General features: G+C 33.8%; 1 protein-coding gene across 1 annotated transcript; it reads right to left on the reverse strand.

Moving 5' to 3' along the window:
- Window positions 1-287: 287 nt before the first annotated feature.
- On the reverse strand, window positions 288-7,153 carry LOC141684275 (uncharacterized). The gene is made up of 12 exons (XM_074489179.1): window positions 6,607-7,153; window positions 5,394-5,526; window positions 5,043-5,145; window positions 4,343-4,466; window positions 3,717-3,782; window positions 3,281-3,319; window positions 2,245-2,325; window positions 2,027-2,074; window positions 1,606-1,656; window positions 1,422-1,490; window positions 980-1,219; window positions 288-786 (listed from the first exon to the last, which is right to left on the reverse strand). The coding sequence occupies exons 1-12, from the start codon at window positions 6,751-6,753 to the stop codon at window positions 535-537; spliced, it is 1,353 nt and encodes a 450-aa protein (XP_074345280.1). The 5' UTR covers window positions 6,754-7,153; the 3' UTR covers window positions 288-534.
- Window positions 7,154-24,605: the final 17,452 nt, after the last annotated feature.

Here is a 24,605-nt window from a genome sequence, read left to right on the forward strand (position 1 = left end):
GTTTACTACACTACACGATGCCACCAGCCTAGTTTGGACTTCTTTTGGTTTGGCTCCTAACCAAGCACTTACTCAACTCCAGCTGCAGTAGTTGAAAAGGCCAAACTAACCAAATCAGTTCCCAAACTGCAGCTGCAGCTGAAGAAAAGGCAGAAAAATGGGCAACAGAGAGATACTTGTGCCATGCTATCTACTCTGTTTTTCCTGTGTGTGTGAGGGAGAGAGGAAGGAAAGGAAGGATACAGATTTACAAACAAATCATTAGTGTCGCACCTTTTACTTCACAATGATGATTCAACTTGAATTTGCAATTGATAATGGGGATGTACATATTGACTAGATTTTCTTTTTCGGCAACAGTTATTGTACAATTGGAAAACAATAATCTAAGACCACTACTTCAGCTAAAAAACAATAAGGGAAACAAGGGTTAACCCATGATTACTCCACACAAATTCCCCATAATATCATCACAACACGATTGAAGCTATCGCAAGGGTGCAATTCTAAGCTTAGCATGGGTCTGATGACTAACTAATTAATAGTTGACGGTCGGGGTTTTGGAGGTATATATAAAGAATCGCCACAGTCGACTGAATTATGCTTAAGTGGATTCCATCTATCAAATATTATACGTCCTCCTCGGCCCATCCTTCCGCGAAGGTTAAATGAGTTTGATGATGCATCATTTGACACTGAAGAATCAGGTGGAGGAATTATCCCTGCAGCTGCCAACTTTCCTGTCTCTAGAGGTTTTGTAAACAGTAAAACTGGCTCATTTGGATCCTGTATTAATAAAATATATCGTCCATCACAACTTCATTTTAAGGTACTAACAGTGCAGATACCAATTAAGTCAACATCAATATTAATATATATGATATAGGCAAATCTATCCATTACTTGCTTGTAATGTAACTATCTAAATAAATAGTGAGAAAGGAGGCAACCAAATTTAAGAGCTGTATATCGTAATTACCAATTTATGAAGCCATCCATATGGGACACGCTGTCTGGACTCTCGTCTCACGGCCCCAGCAGAACCCATCAGTGGCTTTGAATTTGTGAAAGAAGTGTGTAGCATAGAAGGGCGACTCTGCGGAAGACTGTTTGAAACATCATCAGAGTCCACAAATTCATCCTCACTTGAAACAAACTTGCTAGAGAAGGTTGAGAAACCAGGCAGAGCCAAGCTATCTTCAAGGAATTCAGGCTCATCCTGAATGCAAGGGAACTCGCCCATTAGTTACATGATATATGGTAGATGTAAATATATCTCTAATCACTCTGTTAACAATCAGCGTCAAGTTTCAGGCACTTCAAGGAATCTAATTTCATGCTTCCAATGATATTCTATTTGCAGCTTGTACTAGAGAGTAACATGTGTCAAATAAAAAGACTTAGCAAGTAAAAGAAGCTACCTTGTACTTCATTTGAATTCTTTGAAGGCTAACTTCACTCTCCATGACTTCTCTTTTTTTCTCTTCCCTCTGCAGGGACAATGTTATGCAAACTATTACCACTATACTTTATGATGCAAGAAATTCAATGTATACATTATTGAGACATTCAAGAATACTTATACAATGAGTGCTGGAGTGATACCTTGATTACTGCCTCAAGTAAGATCTTTGCTTGGTCAAGGTTGCGCCTAACCTGGATATAATAGTAAAATTATACAATTACATCAGGTGTGAGTTTACTACGAGAAATATGCATCTAGAAGGCATATTCAAAAAATATATATAATCACAAAATTATCATCAGTACTATAAATTCAAACTTTTATTGAAAGGATGTATGTTATCAAACTAGTGTGCACTGCCAAACTGCTAATAGAGCTCCAATATCTGATTAGTTTTTAAGTTCCAGATCAAGAAATGTCTTTCTTTATTCCGCAAGGAAAAATCCAGGCCATCTTTATCACTCATTGATTTAGTATTTTAAAAAGATTGGGAAGTCAAAGAGAATGTTATATATATTAACCACATGGCATTGATACTTAAGCTGGAACCAATAAACTTACCTGGCGGAGCTTTTCGAAGGATTGTACATTGTTTTCCCTCCTTTGCATCTAAACATGAGAACAAGCATCACAGGCTTATTAGCATAGTTATGTATCCTCCAGTGCCGGAAAAGGAGAACCGCTTTTCTCAAAAAGAGAAAAATATACAGCACTTGATAGTTTCTAAAGGGTTTACTCATATCAAAGGATGCGTTAGCAAATTAAAATTAGAAACTTACCCTTCTAGTATGAAGTCTATGTGCTTTCTCCCTGGGCCTAAAAACGTTATATGGATTGGTATCATTAACTGGTGGAGGAGGCTGTTAAAAAACAAGCATACAAAAGAGATGTTAGCTGATACATATTTTAATACTACTCAATTAATCTAGCGGAAGTCTTTGCCAGAGAAATATTGAGCATTACAAAAATAATTTCTTAATGATTTATTTTTCTGATTAATAGTAACATCTAGTTAAAGGTAGAATGATTTGTGTACACGAGACAGAGGGGTAAATGAAAGAACTCATAATTTATGCCTAATACTCAACTACACAATTGCTTAGTTGAGAATAAATCAACAATCCCTAGCTCTTCACAGCTACTTTGAAGAGAGTATAAACTATGCAACACGTGGAAAAGCATATAACAAAGTGTTTATTCCTTCTCGCAATAATTGTGTTGAACTTACACATCTAAACCAGTGGTCACCTGTTTAGGAAGAACAAGTTCTATTAGGAATTATAATGTTCATCTCATTACCGCGTATAGGAAATAAAAACAACACTGATGTGATATTATCCAATAGATATACTATATTTCTTCAAGCTTCATATTTCAAACTATGACTCGTCCATTCAGGCCTTAAACAATTCATACAAAATATTAATTCAACTTAAGACTGAAGGGAGAACATTTCAACTAAACAAGCAGAAAACGACAACTCTGCTGGAAAATCTTTGCTGGCAGAAATATGTACATTGTCACCCTAATGAGAGACCTGTAACTGTTTCTTGGGTGACCACCGCTCATTGATAACTCACCATATGATAACAATGATAATATAGGACCATTATCCATGTAATGTATAAATTATAATAGAGATATTGAAAAACATCTTTTATATATACAGTAACAGTCACTAAAAGTGGATAGTTGAAAAGAAAAAGAACACAACCAACAGCTTTAAGTTCACTCTCCATATAATTAAATTACTAGATAGAACTGTAATTAATATTCTAATAAAGAAGCATCCATGTAGTCAACTACATCACTAACCTGCAAACGCCGTAAAATTGGTTTCTGCCACCGATCCCGCTGGAAAACAAAGAAAATATGCATAAAAGTTCACCTTGTAGCATAATGTATAGATGAACCGTCATAGATTAGACAAGCTCTTGCAAATGCTAATACAGTATTCATGAGAGCAGAATGAAGATAATGAATGAAACACGATCGATATAAGTACAAGCTTAAGTAGTTCTCCCATCATTTACTACTGGTTCTACTGAATTGACTTATATATAAACAAAGAAATGCACCACCAGGATACATACACAACTGAGTAATTCATATACAACAACTTGTGTCTATAGGAAGCCATGTACACAACTAAAATAGAGATGCCTCAACAGCATGAGTGTGAAGCTCAGGCATAACTACACTTGTCAACAGAAATAGAAGAATTAATGGCACGGGCATATGGCACTGTTACCTTATCTTTCCAGTAATTATAAATTGATCGGAAAACTCCAAAATTAATGGAAAGGGCTTGAAGTGCCTATGACATCATAAAAAAATGTTAGGCCAATTAGATCAAGTATATAAAACCATTTCAAATTTGAGACCGAATATCTACAACCATCATCAAAACAGAGACCATACAAACAATTTTGTAAAATAAGATTTCAAGTAATACAAGGGACTAATAGTGTCTCAACTTGAAATCTTTGAGGAAACTATCTATATTAAACAGGGTAAAGCAATCAGTAAAGATAGAAACATGGATAGCATTCTCAACTTGAATTTGGGACTGGCATCCAAAAGATTTAAACAAAATAATAATATACCCCCTTCCCTGATAACAGGGGAGAAGAAAAAATCTGTTGTGACCTAAAACTCTATCGCCAATTTGTTTTAGTCTTTAAAGATAGTCAGTTAGGTATTTTGGTGTTCACAAATACCACAATCTAATAAAAGTTTACCGATGCAGAAAATCAACAAGTCCTTTTATAAAATTACAATGGTCAAGCAAATAAGCAAACTTTACTCAATGGGGACAGCGCAACAGTTCTACTAATTACAATAAAAATTGCAGAGCAGCTAAGAAGTAATTATTACCTCTACAGCAGCATCAAATGTTAGAAGTACAGAAACAGGAGAGCCAAGAGTAGGAGCTATGACTCCTGCTCTTTCCCTAGCCTTGTGATCCAATGCCTCTAATTTGAACAGGATCGTCTCTAATCTGTGTAAATCAACAGATCAGCATTAGTACAACCTATAACATATTAAATATCTGGACTTTCTTTATAAAATAATTAACAAAGTAGAAATATAATATATTCAAGATTTTATTAAAAAAGTATCTACCAGATCTCGACAATTGATGACAATTTATATCAGATTTATTCCACACAAGACGATAATTTACAATATCGTGAAGGAACATTTTTCTCGTCATTGCCAGATATTTGGATGATACATAAAGGAATAAAATGTACGAAAAGAAGAATCCAGTTTTTGGCCAGAAAAAATGTCAACTGTTTTATTAGTGACAAAAGTTATAATATATTTTTTACACAAAATGTTCCTGCATGCTGGTGCAGCTCAATTTTAAAAACATTATGCTTTAAAAATTATCTCTGCTGCAATATACTTTCTATGTCAAGTAAAAAAGCAGAATTACATGCCCAGAAAACCACAAACCTAATTAAGCTAATTTCATGTGTAAGAAATTTTTTTAAAAAAACATAAATATTAAGATAAATATAGATATACAATATACTGACATAAAAAGAAATCAAAAAGTAATAGGATATACTTTTCAGCTTCAAGTGTCTTTCTATCTCTGTTATAATCTTGAAGCCAGTCTTCATCCTCGTTGTCAAGATCATACTCAACAAACTCCCCAATTTCAGCCCGAGCTACAATATTTCAACAAGTATTTAGCATATTATATTATATAAATAAAACCAGTAACGTAGTTGTAAAAAAAAAAGTAAATTGAAAAATAAACTTTAAAGAGGATTAGATATATTTTCTAATGATACAATTTTTGAAATTTTTTTAATTATATATTAAGTATACTTTGCGGTCAAAGTTTAAACAATTTGACCATAGACTAATGAAAACTGGACACATAATATGAGATGAAGATGAAGGGAGTACAAACCTCCCCTTGCACGCAAATATGAAGTGGGTTGATTAAATGTGCGGGAATAGTCCCTTTCATACGTCCCAACAATAACAAACTCCGGAGTAGGTATTTCAGAGGCGTGTTTCTTGGTAGGAACTTGTGGTTGCACCTAAAAACCAAGGTAATTAAGTACAGGAGAATGAACAGTGCACTACACAACTACGATATTCGAACATTCCACCAAGTCTTAAGCAGGAAATGAATAACGCTAATTATGACATTAATGGGTAATACGTGCGCAAAAAAAGACGAAAATGGACATTTTAAAATTTATATGAGTTTATGAAAAACAAGCAGAATTTTAAACAGAAATATCCATATGTATAGAATTAAAAATATAGATTTCACTTCTGTGATATCAAAGCATAAACTAAAATATAAGAACAGAACCTCTAAAGTTATGAATTTATATTAGACCCAACATACAAAACTGAACAAAATAATCCATGTTACTACCTTCATATCAGAATGGCCTTATATTCTAAACCACCTGAATGGTACTTGCATACAGTTAACCTATAAATCACATACAAGACAAAAGAAGGCTAGAGAAAGACGATAGCATCGGCATGTGATCATATAACAATATACATATTAAACATAACTTCCAGTGCTGAGTGGCAACTCTCAATATCAAACAAAATCCCTTGTAAGTTGTAGACACAAATCGAGCAGCAGAAGTTCATCTAATACTCCTCCAGTATTAGCTCATGACCAGACAAGTGAAATTTCTTATCGATTGTGAGAGCCGAGAATTAACAGACAATCTTTGTAAATCAAAAAATCTTTGGAAAATCCAAAGTCTCAGCTCTTCACCTCCGGAGTGTGAAATCCTATTTAACTCACTTCGAATAAATTTCCTAACAGAATCATATTCCAAAAAAGCGGGAAAAGGTGACAACGTATCCAAAATTCAACTCGCTCATATAACACAAACCAAAATTTCCTAATAACTAGTTTACCAAGATATTGTTCATTTAAATATCCACGATACTTTTCATTTAATTACAACACTACTCAATACTGAAAATTGCCACCCTGCATTAAGCAAGCCTAAGTAAAATAACACATTTACTACGAAAATCTACCACATTTTTAATTATTAACCGAATTAAAATCCTAAGTAACACAAACCAAACATAATTCACATAATTCAATACAAACAACATAAAAATAACACGCAAGCTACCTCGATATCAGGTTCAGCAGTAAGACGAAGCATATGATTACGAGTCGAAGACGGGGTATCATCATCTTCAAAGTCTTTGAAATTTTTAACAATGGGAAGCTTTTTATGTATATCTAATGGACGAGGCCTAAATGATAACCTACTCATATCATCAACTCCTCTTCAAACCCTAACCCTAAAATTACTCAAAATTAATGCACAATTCTTCTGACCCACGTGTTCTTTTTCAATACAATGCAAATTCGTGAGCTGAATTGAAAAACTATAACGTTCTTGAACCCTAATTGTGAAAAATCCCAAAACAAAACATGAGTATATATAGGTGTGTGTATGTATCGAATTGTGTAGATAAAACAGAGGAGCTGATTAAGATGGTGTTTGTGAATCGAAAAATGGGCAGGAGGTGAAGTGAATTTGATTCACGACGAGGGAATTGAGATTTTTAGGAACCCTAATTCAATCACATGTAAATTCATTTTACAAATATATATATTTTGTGTTTGGGTAATTTGTATTTTCTAGTTTGACTTGGAGTGTGACTGTGTGATGATAACTTACATAACTTATATGATTTTGTAATTTTGTGTTTATCGGCAGTTTTTTGTTCGGATACTATATGATTCCGAGTTGTGATCGGATATTTTATTTTTGTTTCGATATTTGAATAAGAATTTGATCTTTTATATATACTGGTATTTTATTTGTACCAATTGAAAAAATAATTGTATATTTAAATAATATATAATAATGTAATTATTAAATTATGTCTCCTCTCTCAAAGTTTCAAATGCTTATATGCAAATTATGTGCATGTTTGGGTCCACTGCTTTTTTGACTTATATCAATAGATCGTATTTGGATCGTACCGACCTGAATCTATATATATATATATATATATCTATATATTAGATTCGGATTCGGATTAAATCAGTTCCTGATTTTTTATAGGCGGATCCATATCTGTATCTGTCCGGATCACGAATTTCAGATCATATATAGAGAGAGAAAAAAAATTCTATGGAGACCACATTTTGATCGGAGACCTCGGATACCATCTATGTTCTGCAATCAAAACACTATAAAATATTTTATTTTGTGAAGTATATTTTACAAATATCATTAATTCATTAAAATTGTTGAAGATTATTTAAGTTTGATAAGTATAATGTGTATGTTCTGCAATTTGAAAAAATGTTCAGCAAACCAAATATGTTTCGTAAAATAAAATATTTTGTAATGTTCTACATGTTGTACATATATGATATTCTAGATTTTGAATAAAATAATGACCTTTATAGAACATAATTCACAAAATAATACATTTTGCAATATTTTTATGCAAGATTTTAGTTGCAAACATAAGTGGTTTTTGTGGTCTCCAACAAAAACGTGGTTTACATAGAAATTGACTTTATATAGAGAGACTTACTCCAATACAAACTACAAACTGCACCATACTAAATTTAAATATACCCTTCCACACACAGCTCTACATAGTTCCCTCTATTTTTAATTGAATTTTTCTCGTTAATTGGTGAACTCTTTTTAAAATCTAACTTTACTATATTTTTCTACATCCTCCAACAATCAGTATGGATACCATATTTGATATATTTAGGCGATATATCAGTAATTAGGCCAACGAAAATCACTAAAATCTATTGGTTCCTAGAATAGTACTAATTTCAGCTTAATGATTCTGTTAAGCTTAAATACTGATTTCTCTTTAAAATATAACAAATATGCTAGGCAAATTGATGAGTGGGAGATGAAGAAAAATACGGTGAAGTTATTTTTTTAAAAAAATTAACCGACTAACGGGAAAGGTCAAACTAAAAGCTCAGGGAAAAACATATACATGAATACATAGTGCACATGAGAGAAAGAGATTAAATATATGGCTTTTATTTGTTTGTAGTTTGTATCCTAATATTGGTTTGTAGTTGAGCACTTGCATATATATAGGGTCTTACTCCAATGAGAACCCTACTATTGTGAGATATGAGATCTAATCCTATCTACTCATTCAAATACAACATATTCATCTCTCACCGTTGATTTAATATTTAATATTTATAAATTTTAATATTCCTCAATCTTCTATCTAATTCAACCACTCATTAACCACCACCACCTCCGGTGACAACCATTTCCGGCCACCATCACCTCCGGCGACCACCAGAAAATCACCACCGTCAAACATAAAATCACCACCGTCAAATCAAAAATCACCACCGGATAATGAAAAATCACCACCATAAAATAATAAATCACTGTCGGAAACTAAAAATCACCACATTAATCCATTTTCTTCCCATCATATCTGGCCACGATCACCAACTCCGACCAAAATCATCACCATAATCACCATACTACAACTCTGTCCGGCCATGCACCGACCACCAGAATAAAAAAAATCACCACCGAAAAACCAAAAATCACCATCGGCAAACGAAAATCACCATACTCAACTACTATTTCTCGCTACCAGATCCAACCACCAACTCCGACAACCGACATCATAATGAAATTACCAGATAAAATTTAAATCAGCACAAATAAATTATAAATACCACAATAGTCATACTTCCTCCTCCAAAATCACCAAAATCGACACAACAATCAAAAAATTCAGCAAAATTTAATGGATTACTAGTTTCAGGTCTAAATTTAATTAGTCGGAGTTTTTTCGGAGAAAAATCATATCGGGATCGGAATTTTAGATCTTAAAGCGTGGTCGCAGGGAGTTGACACCGGAAATGGGCGGAGTGTGGTGAAAAAGAGGCAGGGGTGGTGTTTGGCGAGGTTAGTGATGAGAGAGGGAGGGAGTGAGGGGGGAGAGAGATGATGACGATGGCCAGATTTGTGTTTATCGGCGTGGAGGGTGGCAGTAGGCGGCAGGCGGTGGTGCGAGGTTGGAGCGATGGTGGTAGTGGGTGGGAGCAGGCGGTGGTGATGGTGGGTGGAGAGAAATGAGGTGGTTGTGAGAGATGAAGTAAAAAAGTAAATTTTAAAAAATTAATTGGATGGCTATAATTTAATTTGAATAAAAGAATATATGGCTGAGATTAGATCTCAGTTCTCACATTAATGGGAGTTCTCATTTAAGCAACTCCCATATATATATATATGGTCATGCTCCAATGAGAACCCCACTATTGTGAGATATGAGAACTAATCATATCCACTCATTTCAATTCATCATAATTATCTCTCACCATTGATTTAATATTTAATATTTTAGTATCTAATGTTTTAATATTTCATTATCTTCTATCTAATTCAACCACTCATCAACCATCATGACCTCCAGCAACCATCATTTCCGGCCACCACCCACTCCGGCGACCAACAGAAAATCACCACCGGCAGACATAAAATCATCTCCGTCAAACCAAAAATCACCACCGGAAAGCGAAAAATCACCATTAGAAAATAATAAACCACCGCTGACAATAAAAAATCACCACATCCTTCAACCATTTTTATCCAGCAGATTCGACCATGGTGACCAAATTCGATTATTTTACCAACATAATCATTAAAACATCTTCATTAATCACCACTATCAGCACACACCCACCTCTAATAACCACCACAACCAATAAATAATGACAACTGCTTAAGCTCTCATGTTTTCCGGTGACTTCACACACTGATTTCTCAACCACCGACCAGTCTAAATAATTGATTAAAGCTCCTAACGACGTCAACAAACAAAAACTTACCTTAATCGATCAATCTTTGTTCATGCTTAATATCGACGATCTGAAACGAAGTAGCGATGACATAAATTGATGATGTGCAGATCAACGATAATGAGGAACATTTCAATTCAAATTTTGGTGATGAAAAGGGAGAAGGGGAGGGATGGGGAGCGAGAGAGAGAGAGCTCAACCCATTAAATTGGTCTCAATTACACGCTTATATACATACATCAGTGGTATATATCACAACACAAATTCATGCTTCATCTTTGATCACCATCTTCATCTTCAATTACAACTTGTCAATGAAACTCACCATCTCCAATCTATCTCCACCATCATCTCCGATCTACCTCCATCCGCCACCATGACCTAACACTAAATTTTCCGATCCATTTTTAAACATTGTTTATATTATAAAAATCGCTAACTTGTATAATATGAAATGATGAAGATGATCGGAGTTAAATGTACAAGTCACAAAGATGTTGGTGAGTGAAGTTGTGAACCATTCCTATGAAATAGGTGGGGGAGATATATGAAATATAAAATTATTGACAATTACCAACAATAATCACCAATTTTCAATAGAACTCACCAGATCTAAAATTAGAACATGATATTTGAATGCAAATACCATATTTTATGAAATAAATCACCAAATCTACACTTTACTCACTAAATTGTACGATGACAATCACTGATTTGTATAACACAAATCACCAATTTGTATAATAAAGATTACCAAATAGTATATACGAGATGCATACATGAGTATAGATTTTCTACATAGATTGATGATATCGTCAATCTTGTTGAATTAAGATATTAGTGATTTACTACAACTAGAGGTTTATTTAATTTATTAAGAAGGAGAAGTGAATGAGGTGAGTGGGTGGGCTTGATCGGAGATGAAGGATGGATGTCGGGGGAAAGAGGTGGGAAGTTGGGGAGAGAGATACAGTAATGGACCACTTAACGGGGCAGTGTAAAATATGAATGTATATATGTTATTTATGAATGGTTTTTAGTTTTTATTTTAAGGTTGGTTTCTATTTGATCATGAGCCTATATTTATATATATATATATATATATAGTGTTATTCCACTAGAAATATTCTTATAATAAAAACTATAAATTAAAATAAACAAATTCTAAATCACGTCGAAATATAGCACATATGGTATGCAAATCGATCTTTCAGAGATGGAGAAAAATACAGTGAAGTCGGATTTTAAGAAAACTTACCTTTGATGGGAAAAATCAAATTCAGAACGGAGGGGAAAAGCAGATATTCCGTGTGGGAGGGTGTAGGTTAATTATGTGTGCTCCATGTAGTGGGGCCATTAGATTAGATTGATCTAAGGTGTAGATTAGGTTCTAGTTTTTATTTTAAGCTTTATTTCTATTTGAACAAATGCATATATATATATGATCAAATAGAAACCAACCTTATTCTAAAAGCTAGAAACCAATAACAACCGCTAATTTTATAGCTTGCATTAAATCTCCACCATATAAATTTTATCCAACCCTTTCTCTCTCTTCCCTTCAATTCTAACTGTCACTCTCTCTCGTACATCTATATATAAATAATTTTCTATCTATTTTTAATTTATTTTTTTCATTAATCACAAACTTTTTTAAAAATCTGACTTCAATATATTTTTCTCAATCTCCCAGCAATCAATTTGCATACCATATTTGCTATATTCCGACGATTAATCACTATTTATACTTAACATAATCATTAAACTGGAATTACTATAATTTCAGAAATTTGTCCTACTACACCAATTGGAACATTTTCTCCCCCATTCATTCTTAATAAATTAATTATACCCCTACTACAGTAAATCATCACTAACTTCTCCGACCAACAAGATTGACGATTTTCATCGATTTATGTCATAAAAATATGTTTGTATGTATCTTTCTCGTATATAACATTTGGTGATTTTCATGATACAAATTGGTGATTTGTGTGATATAAATCAGTGATATTCGTCATACGATTTAGTTATTGAAGAGTAGATCTAGTGATTTATATCTTACGTATTAGTATCTGTATTCATATATCATGTTGAAATTTCAGATCTGGTGTTTTTATTGGAAATTGATGGTTGTTGTTGGTGATTGTTCAATGATTTTATATTTCATTAATATATATCTCCCCCCCCCCATTTCACCGTAATCGTTCAATAGACCCCAAGCACCAACACCCTTGTCCTGTATTTCCAACTTTGATCATCTTCATCATTTTCAGTTATACAAGCTAGTGATCTATAAAATATAAACAATGATTGAAGGTAGGTGATTACAGGAATCAAAGAATTTAGTGGTAGGTAGTGATGGCGGGCGGAGATAGATCAGACATGGTGGTGGGTTGAGGTAGATCGGATATGGTGGTTAATTATTTCTAATGGAGAATGGAGAAGGTGATAGAGAAACGACGTTTGCGTATGTGATGATCAAAGTGGGTTGGGTTGTTAAAGTGATGGGCCATTAGTTAGTTAGGCTAGTTTCTAGTTTTTATTTTTAAGGTTGTTTGTATTTGAACAACCCCTATATATATATATATTGTTAAAGTAACTTATTAAAATAACTATTAAATATTGAAAATATACCAAAAATTGAACTTAACATTGAATTGTAGAGTATTTGATTATAACAATGAAAAATTTTGATGTATCAAAGAGGAGCTGCTATGTAAATTGAAATTGGGATGATATACAACTCTGAAAAGTTACAAGCATTAGAGTATAATATATAAATGGACTGGAATTTAAAGACTGGATTTAATGAATTAGGGTTGTCAAAAAAAATCGAAAAAATCGATATCCGGCCAAAAAATCCGCATTCGTATCCGAAATAAAGCGGGTATTATCCATATCCAAAATACAACAGATATTATATGTAGCCGAATCCGATGATTGCGGATACGAATATGGATATATGCATATTCGTATCAGATAATATTCGAATCCGGATAAATATATATTGTATTTAAATAATTATATAATTTAAAATTTATTCTATTAATTTTATAGTGTTTGTATGTGTATATATGTACATATATATATGTATGTATGTACATATATATGTATGTATTAAATTATATGTTTAAATAAATTTTATATAATTGTAAAAATATTATAGACATATATAAAAAAATCATTTGAGTTAAATAATTTAAATATAACAATTATATCAAAAATAAAAATAAAAAATAATTTTGACTAAATTAACATAGGATTTAATCAGTTTAACTCTTGTTTTAATTTTTAAAAATTAATTTTTAATTTTTACTCTATATTTTCTAATTGTTTTTGAATTTTTAACATTAAAATAAAAAATCTGAATGAAATTGGATTCATATGCGGATATTATCCGTATACGGATAATATCCGTCGGATCCGGATCTGGATATTACACTTTAAATATTTTCAGATTCGGATACAAGTACGGATACTGATTTTCGGATTCAAATTCGGATATAGGGATATCTGTATCTGAATTATCTGTTTGACAGCCCTAGAAAGAGTATAGACAATAGGCCTTGACTAAGGATAAAATTTTTAAATTAGAAATAGTAAAAATTATTATTATATATATATCGGGTTATTAACAGATCGGATCGACTTATAGGGTTTATGAGAATTCTAGGTATCAAAAAGATTCAACAGATAATAAGGATATGAATCAACAGGGTTACTATAAGGGTTTGAACAATAACCATATCAAATCAGGGTGGTTCAAGGGATCAATGATAGATATAGAACAAGTATCAATATCAGGGTTCAAGAATCAATAATAGGTTATTATTATTGATTCAATACCTATCTTTTACATACTAATTCACGACAACTTATCTTTTAACCATTTTAAACCTAATTTGCTACATGCAACACCATAACTTGACATGCATTCAATATTTTATCCAAAACTAACTCCAATTTATCTCCATAATCCATTTAAACACATAGTTAGCATGATTGATTATCTATCTTAGCACATAGTTCAACTTAATTTCTTAAAAATTCAACTCAGAATATTTGGATTTACCAAGAAACATCACATGCAAGCATCAATTCGATTCTTCAAACCATCAATTAATCTAATTACTCAATACTATCTAAAACCAATTCCCCACAATCATTTTAATCAACAAAAATCAACTTAATTTCTTTTAAAATAAAAAAACCCATTCGGTTTTAAACAAAACATCATATGCAACCAAAGAAAATCAAGTTTATGCATTCTAGAGTTCTGTTTACACATTATAACTCACCACTGGTTCACCGGACTTCATCATGGGTGGCGGAGGCTTCACAGTGGTGCCCCCATTCGGGGGTTTCCAACCTTAAAACCTCCAATTTCAATCCAAAAATACAACATCACAAACATGCAATACATAATTATCACATAAATTACACAATTTCAAGTCGAACATTCAAAAAGAAACAAGAACTCGGCTCTCAGCTCATCACCGAGCCCAAACACACACACTCACATGCAAGCACATACACACACATATATCATTTGAAGCTTATATAAAGAATAAGAGTGAAGTTTTATGGAGGAATTCAAAGATATCAAGGGAGGGAGGGAGAGAGAGAGAGAAGAAAGGGAGATGAGAGAGTGCGGTGGTGAGGAAAAAAGAAAGAAGGGGGGGTGGAGGTGTGGGTTTATATAACTACCAAGGAAGGGTAGTTTGGTAAATGGGTAATTGAATTTCTGAATTTTCTTTTATTCTTACTCTAAAACAAATTTGATTACTACATAACTCTCTTGAAAAAGGTTCAAATGTCACGAATAAAGATTTTAGAATATAGATATCAAAATTAGCTTTTCAGCCATATTTTAAAATAATTTTTTGAGCGTACGATTTATTTTATATGCATTTTACCAGATTATGCCCAAAATAGAAAGAGAACTTAATTAAATCATTTTAAAAATACATCGATCATAAAATAATTCCATCCACTATTTTTAGAAAGTATCTAGGACTATTTCGAAGATAACAAAACAGATTTCATGCCTTGACCATACTCATAAAAATTTATAAAAATATACAAAGGCTCAATAAATCTTATTTAAATTAAATAATTCCTTTTAAATTTATATAAAAATACCTAGGGCACATAATCAAGCACGTTATCAAGAAATAACATATTTTCACATATTACGACTCATCTTACATCACAATGAGTCTTAAGAAATTTCCCTTTTTGTTCATAATAGCTATTGGCGTAACAGGTCGCCATCTGTCTAACAGCCCGACGCTGAGCATTTTCAAAATACCAACTTACACCATGAGTGGGTTATACTATTTACTTATACATTCTTATTTCATACAGTACCACATAGTTCACATTTAAATACCTTAATCTCTTTTTAAAACGAGTTCCGTTCAACCTGACGCCCCGACAACACAGCTTATCCCCTAAGCTGACTCATCAAACTAGAATGGGTCATTTTACGTTCCCAGTTACTGTTATACAATAAAGACAATTATCCAACAAAATCATTTAACCCTTTACTTATTCATATAATTAATAATTAGAACACATAATTATACTTTATTCACTTAATCATGTTGCGAAATTCCCAGTCGCTACAATCTACCCCCTTAAGAAGATTCTGTCCCCAGAATCTAGTTTAAGCAAATAGATGAGGATAATTCTCATGCATTTCACTCTCTAATTCCCAAGTTGACTCCTCTACTTTAGGATATTTCCTCAATACTCTAACTAAATGTACAACTTTATTCCTGAGCACTTTTTCTTTACGATCCAAGATTCACACTGGTTGTTCCACATAAGACAGGTTTGGCTGTAACTCCACTGGTTCAAGTTCGACCACATGGCTTGCATCAGCATTATATTTCTTTAGAAGGGAAACGTGAAACACGTTATGAAGATGTTGTATTTACGGAGGTAACACTAACTCATAAGCCACTTTGCCGACTTGTTTAGATACTTCAAATGGTCCAATATACCTGGGACTCAATTTTCTTTTCTTCCCGGATCTGGAAAACCCTTTCTATGGATATATCTTTAACAAAACTTTATCTCCGGGCTCGAATTGCATATCTTTCCGATCTTGATATGCGTATTTCTTTTGTCGATCTTGAGCAGCAACTAACCTTTTATGAATCACTTCCACTTTCTCTTTCGTTTATTGAAATAGATCTGGGCCAATTAGTTTGCGCTCACCAACCTTGTCCCAATATGTAGGGGATCTGCATTTTCTTTTATACAACGCTTCATAAGGTGGAATGCCAATACTCGCGTGACAACTGTTGTTGTAGGAAAACTCAATTAATGGCAAATGATCGTCCCAATTTCCTTTGAAATCCAATGCACAGGTTCTCAACATATCCTCGATCATTTGAGTTGTTCTTTCACTTTGTTCGCCATTCTGCGGATGATACGCCGTGCTCATTTTCAGCATACTTCCCAAATGATCATAAAATTGTCACCAAAACCTTGAGTTAAATCTCGGATCTCTATCGGACACGATAGACACTGGAACTCCGTGATGCATCAGGATCTTGTCCAAATACATTTTGAACAACTTTTCCAATGAAAATCTTTCATTGATAGGCAAGATATATGTTGATTTTGTCAGTCGATCGACTATCACCCAAATCACATCATGATTAGGCTTGGTCTTTGGAAATCCTACCACAAAATCCTACCACGAAATCCATCGCGATATGTTCCCATTTCCATTCAGGTATGTCCAATGGTTGAAGCAATCCACTCGGTCGCTGATGTTCAGCTTTTACCCTTTGGCACGTATAACATTTATTTATCCATTCCGCGATCTCCTTTTTTATGTTTAGCCACCAATAGTTCTCTTTTAAGTCCTTGTACATTTTCGTACTTCCAGGGTGAATCGAAAATCTGGAGTTATACGCTTCGTGCAAAATCTCATGTTTTAGCTCCATAATATTAGGTATCCAAATATGTGAGCTAACGCGATATATTTCTTTTTCATCCTTTTGAGCTCTAACTTCCTCTCCTGTCAACTTATCTTTCTCGTGGTTCATTATTTATTCTTGAAAACATCAAATCTTTTCCAAAATTTCTGGTTGAAATGACATTGCATACATGGTTCCTCTTCCTAAATCTGGAATCTGTACTTCTATTTCCAACTTCTCAAAATTCTTGATCAATTCCTTTGATGAAGTTAACATATTCAATCTTTCTTTGCGGCTTAATGCATCTGCTACCACATTCGCTTTCCTGGGATAACTTATCATACAGTTATAATCTTTGATCAATTCTAACCATCTTCTTTGTCTCATATTCAACTCTTTCTGTGTAAAAATATACTTTAAACACTTATGATCCATATAGATCTCACACTTTTCTCCATATAAGTAATGCCTCCACATCTTAAGAGCAAACACAATCGCTGCTAATTCTAAATCATGCTTAGGATACTCCTGTTCATGTGGATTCAGTTGCCTTGATGCTTATGTTATTAATTTCCCGTGTTGCATTAACACACATCCTAACCCTTTACATGAAGCATCGCTAAAGATCACAAACTCTCCTTTTTCATTTGGTAGCACTAAAACTGGGGTGGTTACCAATCTCATCTTCAACTCTTGAAAACTTTCCTCGCACTTGTCCGTCCAAACAAACTTCTCGTTCTTGCTTGTCAACTTAGTCAATGGAACAACAATCTTGAAGAAATCTTGCAAAAATCTTCTATAGTATCCTGCAAATCCCAGAAAACTTCTGACCTCCGTAGGAGTCTTGGCCTTTCCCAATTCATCACAGCTTCTATCTTGGCCGGGTGTACTTTAATTCCTTCACTATTGACTACATGTCCAAGAAACTGAACTTCTTTCAACCAAAACTCGCACTTTGAAAACTTGGCATACAACTTTTCTTTTCTCAAGATCCTTAAAGAAATCCTCAAATGCTCCATATAGTCTTCCTCCGTCTTGGAATATATCAAAATATCATCGATAAATACTATAACAAACTTATCCAAATACCTCTTGAACACTCTATTCATAAGATCCATAATTGCAGCTAACCAAACGCCATTACCAAAAACTCATAGTGCCCATATCTCGCTCGAAACTTCGTCTTAGGTATATCTTCCGCTTTGATCTTCAGCTAATGATACCCAGATCCTAAATCAATCTTTGAAAAACAAGTAGCTCCTTTTAACTGATCAAACATGTCATCGATTCGCGGTAGAGGGTACTTATTCTTAATCGTCAACTTATTCAGTTTATGATAATCAATGCACAGCCTCATACTTTCGTCTTTCTTCTTCACAAATAACACTGGTGTACCCCACGGGGATACACTTGGGTGTATTACTCCTTTATCCAATAATTCTTGCAATTGCGTTGCTAATTCCTTCATCTCAATTGGCGCCATTCGATAGGGAGCTTTCGATACTGGTTCTATTCCAGGAGCCAAATCAATCGTCAACTCGATCTCTCGATCTGGAGGTAGTCCAGGTAATTCATCTGGAAACACATCGGGAAACTCTCTTACTATTGGAATATCGTCAATCCTTACGGATTCTGACCTCCACCATTCTTTCCAAACTTCCCTCTAAACTTCGAACTTCCTTGTTCTTGCTCTGAGTTCTCAAACTTCCTTTTCCTACCTTCATTCTCTCTTTTTGCAGCTTCTCGCTCCCCTTCCACTCTCATTGCCTTCTGCAACAGGGTGACATAGTTCTTGATCTCCAAAAGTGCCACTTGACTCCGTATCCATGGCCTAAGTCCCTGTTGGAACCTTTTGGCCTTCTTTGCTTCCGTATTCACATACTAAGGTACACACCTAGATAACTCTGAAAATTTTACTTCATATCCTGCTACCGACATATCCTCTTGTCTAAGTTCTAAAAACTTCATCTCTAACTGGTCTTGCATATAACTTGGCAAGTACTTCTCCAGAAATATCTCGGTACACTTTCCCCATGATAAGTCTTTTCCTTCAAGTAAAGCCTTTGAAGATTCCCACCAGTAACTTGCCTCTTCTTTAAGGTAATAACTCGCATACTGTGTTTTCTTTTCATCCTTAACTTCTGCTAATTCAAACGCTTTCTCTATTTCTCTTAACCACGACTGAGCTTTTATCGGTTCTGGCAAACCTAAGAACTCTTGGGGATGTATAGACTGAAAATGTTTGAAGTTTTCGACTTTAGGGGCTACGAGTTGTTGCAAAAGCTAAGCAAGTCGGTTCATCATAGTAATATCTTGGTTTAGTTCTTGGTCTTGAGTTTGAGTTTCTTCTTCTTGGTGATTCAGTGAGTTGGCCATTTCTTACAAACCTGATTGAGAAATTATTTAGCAATACGATAGCATGGCATTGACGTATAACAATAACATTTTTACTTCGAAATAACTTTTACGGGTTTTAAGTATTACCCAATTTTGCACATGCAATCCTATTACTATATAATTTCTCTTATCAGTTGTGTGTTTTAACATGGTACAAGGTATGATTTACGAAATGTTAAATACGGCTATATAGAAACATGGTATGTAAAACAGTTTATAAAGATTTCCAGGGTACCAAATGTAAACAACAGGAAAGGTTTATATAAAGACTGAATAGTGTATTAATAGAGAATTTTTAAGTGCATTAAGTTCTAGAATAAGGTACAATAATATGATAGGGTTAAACAGAGGAAAAACTGGAAATTATCCCCCTATCTACCCCTAACTTCTTCCTTACAACTACTGCGGTACCAAGTTCTGAAATAAAATACATCATAACCACTGAAAAAGGGATCCCGACATCTCACCAAGTATCCCAAGCCTATTGGCGCTGAAAGAAAACAACAACAACTATGGGCTCTACCAGATGTCCCGCCTGACCAACACTATCTAACTGTCCAGAATCTCTTTCAACACAACCAACATCCAACGAATAATCTTATGCAGCCTCCAGGCCTCAGCATCAACATCATTAGTGGACAATCGCTCGTCCAATCTCCTTCGGACAACCTGCTCCACCGTCTGAATCCGGGCTCTCCATTTATCCTCCACAACTGAAGTCCTCTGCCTAGACTCTCGAGCTAGCCTATCCACCAAAGCTCCCAACTCAGTAATGCGGGAGTAAACAAAATCTCGATCCTGGGTTAACTTGCCACCAACACTAACAGGCACAATCTTAGGCATCTCATACTCTGGCTCAGGGTAATATCCGGGATATATCGTGTAATTATTTTTATCAATAAATAATTATTATGTGATTATTATGTGATTTTTGGTGAAATATCTGATGATTGGTGTTGATATATGGATGTTTATATGTGATAAAATATAGGTATGTTAATTTTATTATGACCAGAATAAAATATAGATAATTAAGGTATTTTTCTGGTAATTTTTGAACTGTTATATGATTTTATATTGATTTATGAATATATTAATTATTTTCTGAATAATTACAAAATTATTTTATAAAGCCGGGAATCATCCAACTTCAACCGTTTTTGTGCTTTTACAACCCGAAACTCTTTCGAAAACTCCTTCCTAACCTAATCTGGTAATTCTGGACATTTTCCGTGTTTTGACTTTTTCGATCCGGATTACGGTTTGACTCGTGCGCGGCCCGGCCCAAGATTTTCGATATGATAATCATTTCGATAAAGCAACAAAACCCGTATTCTTAAAACACGGGATAATATTACATTATTTTCGTATAAAGTATTTATAAGAAGCCCGATTTGGATAATTATCCAATACGGGTATCAAGTCGGATCGTTTTCGTAGTTACTTAGCGGCTAAGTAACTAATTTATTGATCCAATACGATCCAACATGATCCAATATTCCACAAATATATATAGTCCTTTTATTATTTCATTTTATTCATATAATCATAATCAGTCAGTAAAATTCCGTAAAATACAGAGAAAACGTCGAATTCATGTCACGTTCTTGATAATCAAACCTGCGAACGAGGGCGTTATCGAACTCCGATTCGAGCGTGCCATATATCAAATCAAAGCTCTCGAAAAGTACTTTCATAATCAATCATCCGTTTTTATGTAGGATTCAAGGTATTTTACTTATTTAATTAATTTATTTCAAATTAATTAAAGATTAAATTATGAAAATTTGTTCTTGATGTTGTTGATATGATTTGATGATTCCATCGTATAGATAATATTTTTCTGGTCATTTTGGTATATTATATGGCTAATTTGGAGTTCAATAACGTGTAGAAAATTATGTTTGATCTTCGAATTAATCAAAGTAGGGTTTATAGCTATGAATATTTGCAATTGGATTTGGGCGTTTCTGTTTGGATGAATCTGGGTTGAAATAAAGTACACCATCATGTAGATCATGTAAAAAAGGGTTGATTCATATATTTGAATGTATTATTTGATTATGGAATCGACTTTGCCGGAAAATGAGGCGAACGGCGATGTCAGAGTTTTAATCGACTGTTGCAGACGATTTATGGATCTTTTGCTATAATTAATCGAAGATATGGGCTTCTGAAGTTTAAGGGAACACACTCCGTGAATTTAACGTGTTCCTGGGCATTTTCCGGCCACCGGAAAACCTCCATGGCGGCAGCCATGGAGTCCAGCCAGCGAATCGCCGAAAACGACGACTAGGGGTGCAGAAATGCAGTTTAGCCCCCGGTGTTTTCCCTGGTTTACATATTTAATAACCAGGTTTTAAAAACTTACAAAAACAGGATTTTTATTTACTTTATTTTAAAAATGATATTTTTATTATTTTAAAAATCCTAAAAATTGTTTATTTAATTATTTTAAATTCAGAAAATTGTTTTAATTATTTATTATTTAAAAATAAATCAAAATTATTTTATTAATTAATTTTATTTGTTTTTAATTATTTTAATTAATCAATTAATTTATTATTAATTGATTAATTAATTTAATTAATTCTTAATTTAATTTTAATTGATCTAATAATTAGATTTAAATATTTATTTTTGATTTAGTAATTCATAGAAATAGTTTCGGGCTTTAAAATATTATCTTAAATTATTTTCAAGGATTGATAATTATTGTAAAATTATTTTAAAGTCAGTGTCGGGGGTTTCAACCCTGTTATTTAATTATAAAATGAGACGGAGACCCGTTTTAATTCCGAAAAATGTTTAAAAATTCATATTAAATCCCTGAAAAATCATTTTTGACCCCGAATCTTCTTTGAAAAAATATTTTGATCGAATATCTTACGTGCTATGTGCTACGTGCTATCTGATTGTTGTTTTATATACCTATGTGGTTATTGTTTCACGGTTGTTGCTATAACTTTCAATCCGTAAATCGGATTTGGGTAAAACGAAGGGTAGATCAAAGCTTATGACGTCTTTGTGACGATTAGAATAGTATGATATTGAATGTTGAAAGATACTTGTGATGCCTAGCAGAGTAAGTGAGGCAAAGAAAAGGAAAATAGTGATCCATAAATGGAATTGAAGCGTAGAAAGAGAAGGCAAGTGATTGATGAATAAAAACAAGGCATAGAAAAAGAAGGAGTGTGTTTGAAAAGTAACATTATTAGCTGAGTACAAGTAAAGTTGGAAATCATCTGTGATAAGGCAAGTACTTCTGAACCTTCTTCATGATATATTGTAAATATTTTCAAACTTTCTCATAACATGTTGCTAGTATTCAAAATAAATCTTGTTTAATATTGCAAGCGCTTTAAACTATTCAACCTTGAACCGTGATTCTAATTGATCTTGAGCCAAAAGCCTTATTTTTCATAAACCATTTATTGTTGAATTCTCATATACGAGCCAGACACATACGATACTACTCCACAAATACATATCTACCATACACTAATTTCTGATATTGAATTGCTTGACATACCAACCCTTATTCCTTGTTTAACAGAAGACCAACCCTTGTAACCCTTGGTCTTCTACTTTCTGATTCTTTCCTTGATTGGAAGCCAATCTTTTTAAATTCCTTGTTATACCTTCAGGGTATTGTGAATCACCCTATGCTTCAAGATAAATGTTGTTTATAATTCAGTTTATTGAATTACATTGTTTATCATATTGTTATTCTGGAATTGGATTGTTTTTAAATATGGACCAGATTCGTGGTCGGACCAGATTTGTGGTCATAATAGGCCAATATGTTCCTTGGATCCAGTATATAGAGCAAAGTTGGGAGCCTTACTCGGGGTTAGTGCGTGACTAATCAGCAGCCTAACCTTGGTTTTTAAAATGAAAAGTGAATATCCAATTATAATCATTGCTTATTCAAAAACTTGATTCTTCTGAACAATTTCAATTGATTATTGTTTAACCTCAGTTATTGCTATTATGACTTGCTGAGATAGTTAGCTCACTCTTGCAAACCTTTTTATGTTTTCAACAGTTGAAAAGGAAAATTATTGGTAACGAGAATTCTCAGTCCAGTGTGCGAGTTAGGATTCCATGTTAAGTTGGATCGAGCTAGAAGGAGCTTTATATTGCAGATGAGTTATGCAAGATTATAAGAACGATATCATTAGCAATTGTAAGTTGAATTAGTTGGGATTTGGTACGATGTAATAAAAGTTAAGGTTGTGGTTTATTTTTATACTTTAACCTATTGCGATCCGTGGTTGTGTAAAGAAGGGTCAATGCATATAATATTTTATATACAGGTTATATATTGTGGTGTGTGTGTTGTGAGCCCCAAACTTTTGACCCGGGTTTGGAGGGCGTCACAGGTTGGTATGAGAGCTACAGGTTATAAGTCACTGAAATAAGCCTAGATTATCGAAAATGGGTAGAGGGTAAGATTAGAATTAAGGAATAGAGAAATAGAACGTCGAGAGGTTGAGTGCGACCAAATAGTAGGTTTTAGTGAGATTCGTGATGAGGTTCGACATCCTTATCTAGCGACGCAATTTTCAGATGACGGTGATGGAAGATTCTTTTATCCCTGGATCGTCTGATCATTCAAAGCCTTCAGTCGGAAGACTATCATCTGATTCACGCCTTGCTCTTCCACCGGTGTTAGCCATGTCACATCCTGTTGCGGCTGTTGCACCTTTTCACGTTATTATCTCATCCCTTGATGCGAGACTACCTATTCGAGAATACCCCACATACTGATTCTGGTTCTACCGGATACTCAACTGTGGGTGCATCTTTTCTATGTACTCTACACCCTGTTGTATAACATCCGTTTAAAACTCGTTTTATGAAGAAACATCACCTATAAGGATGGATTCGAGAGCTACAGCATATAGTGAGTATATGAGATATTAAAGAAGGTGAGAAGAAACCTAGATAGAGGATTCGTGTG

This window comes from Apium graveolens, chromosome 9, assembly GCF_009905375.1.
Source record: "Apium graveolens cultivar Ventura chromosome 9, ASM990537v1, whole genome shotgun sequence".
NCBI lineage: Eukaryota > Viridiplantae > Streptophyta > Magnoliopsida > Apiales > Apiaceae > Apium > Apium graveolens.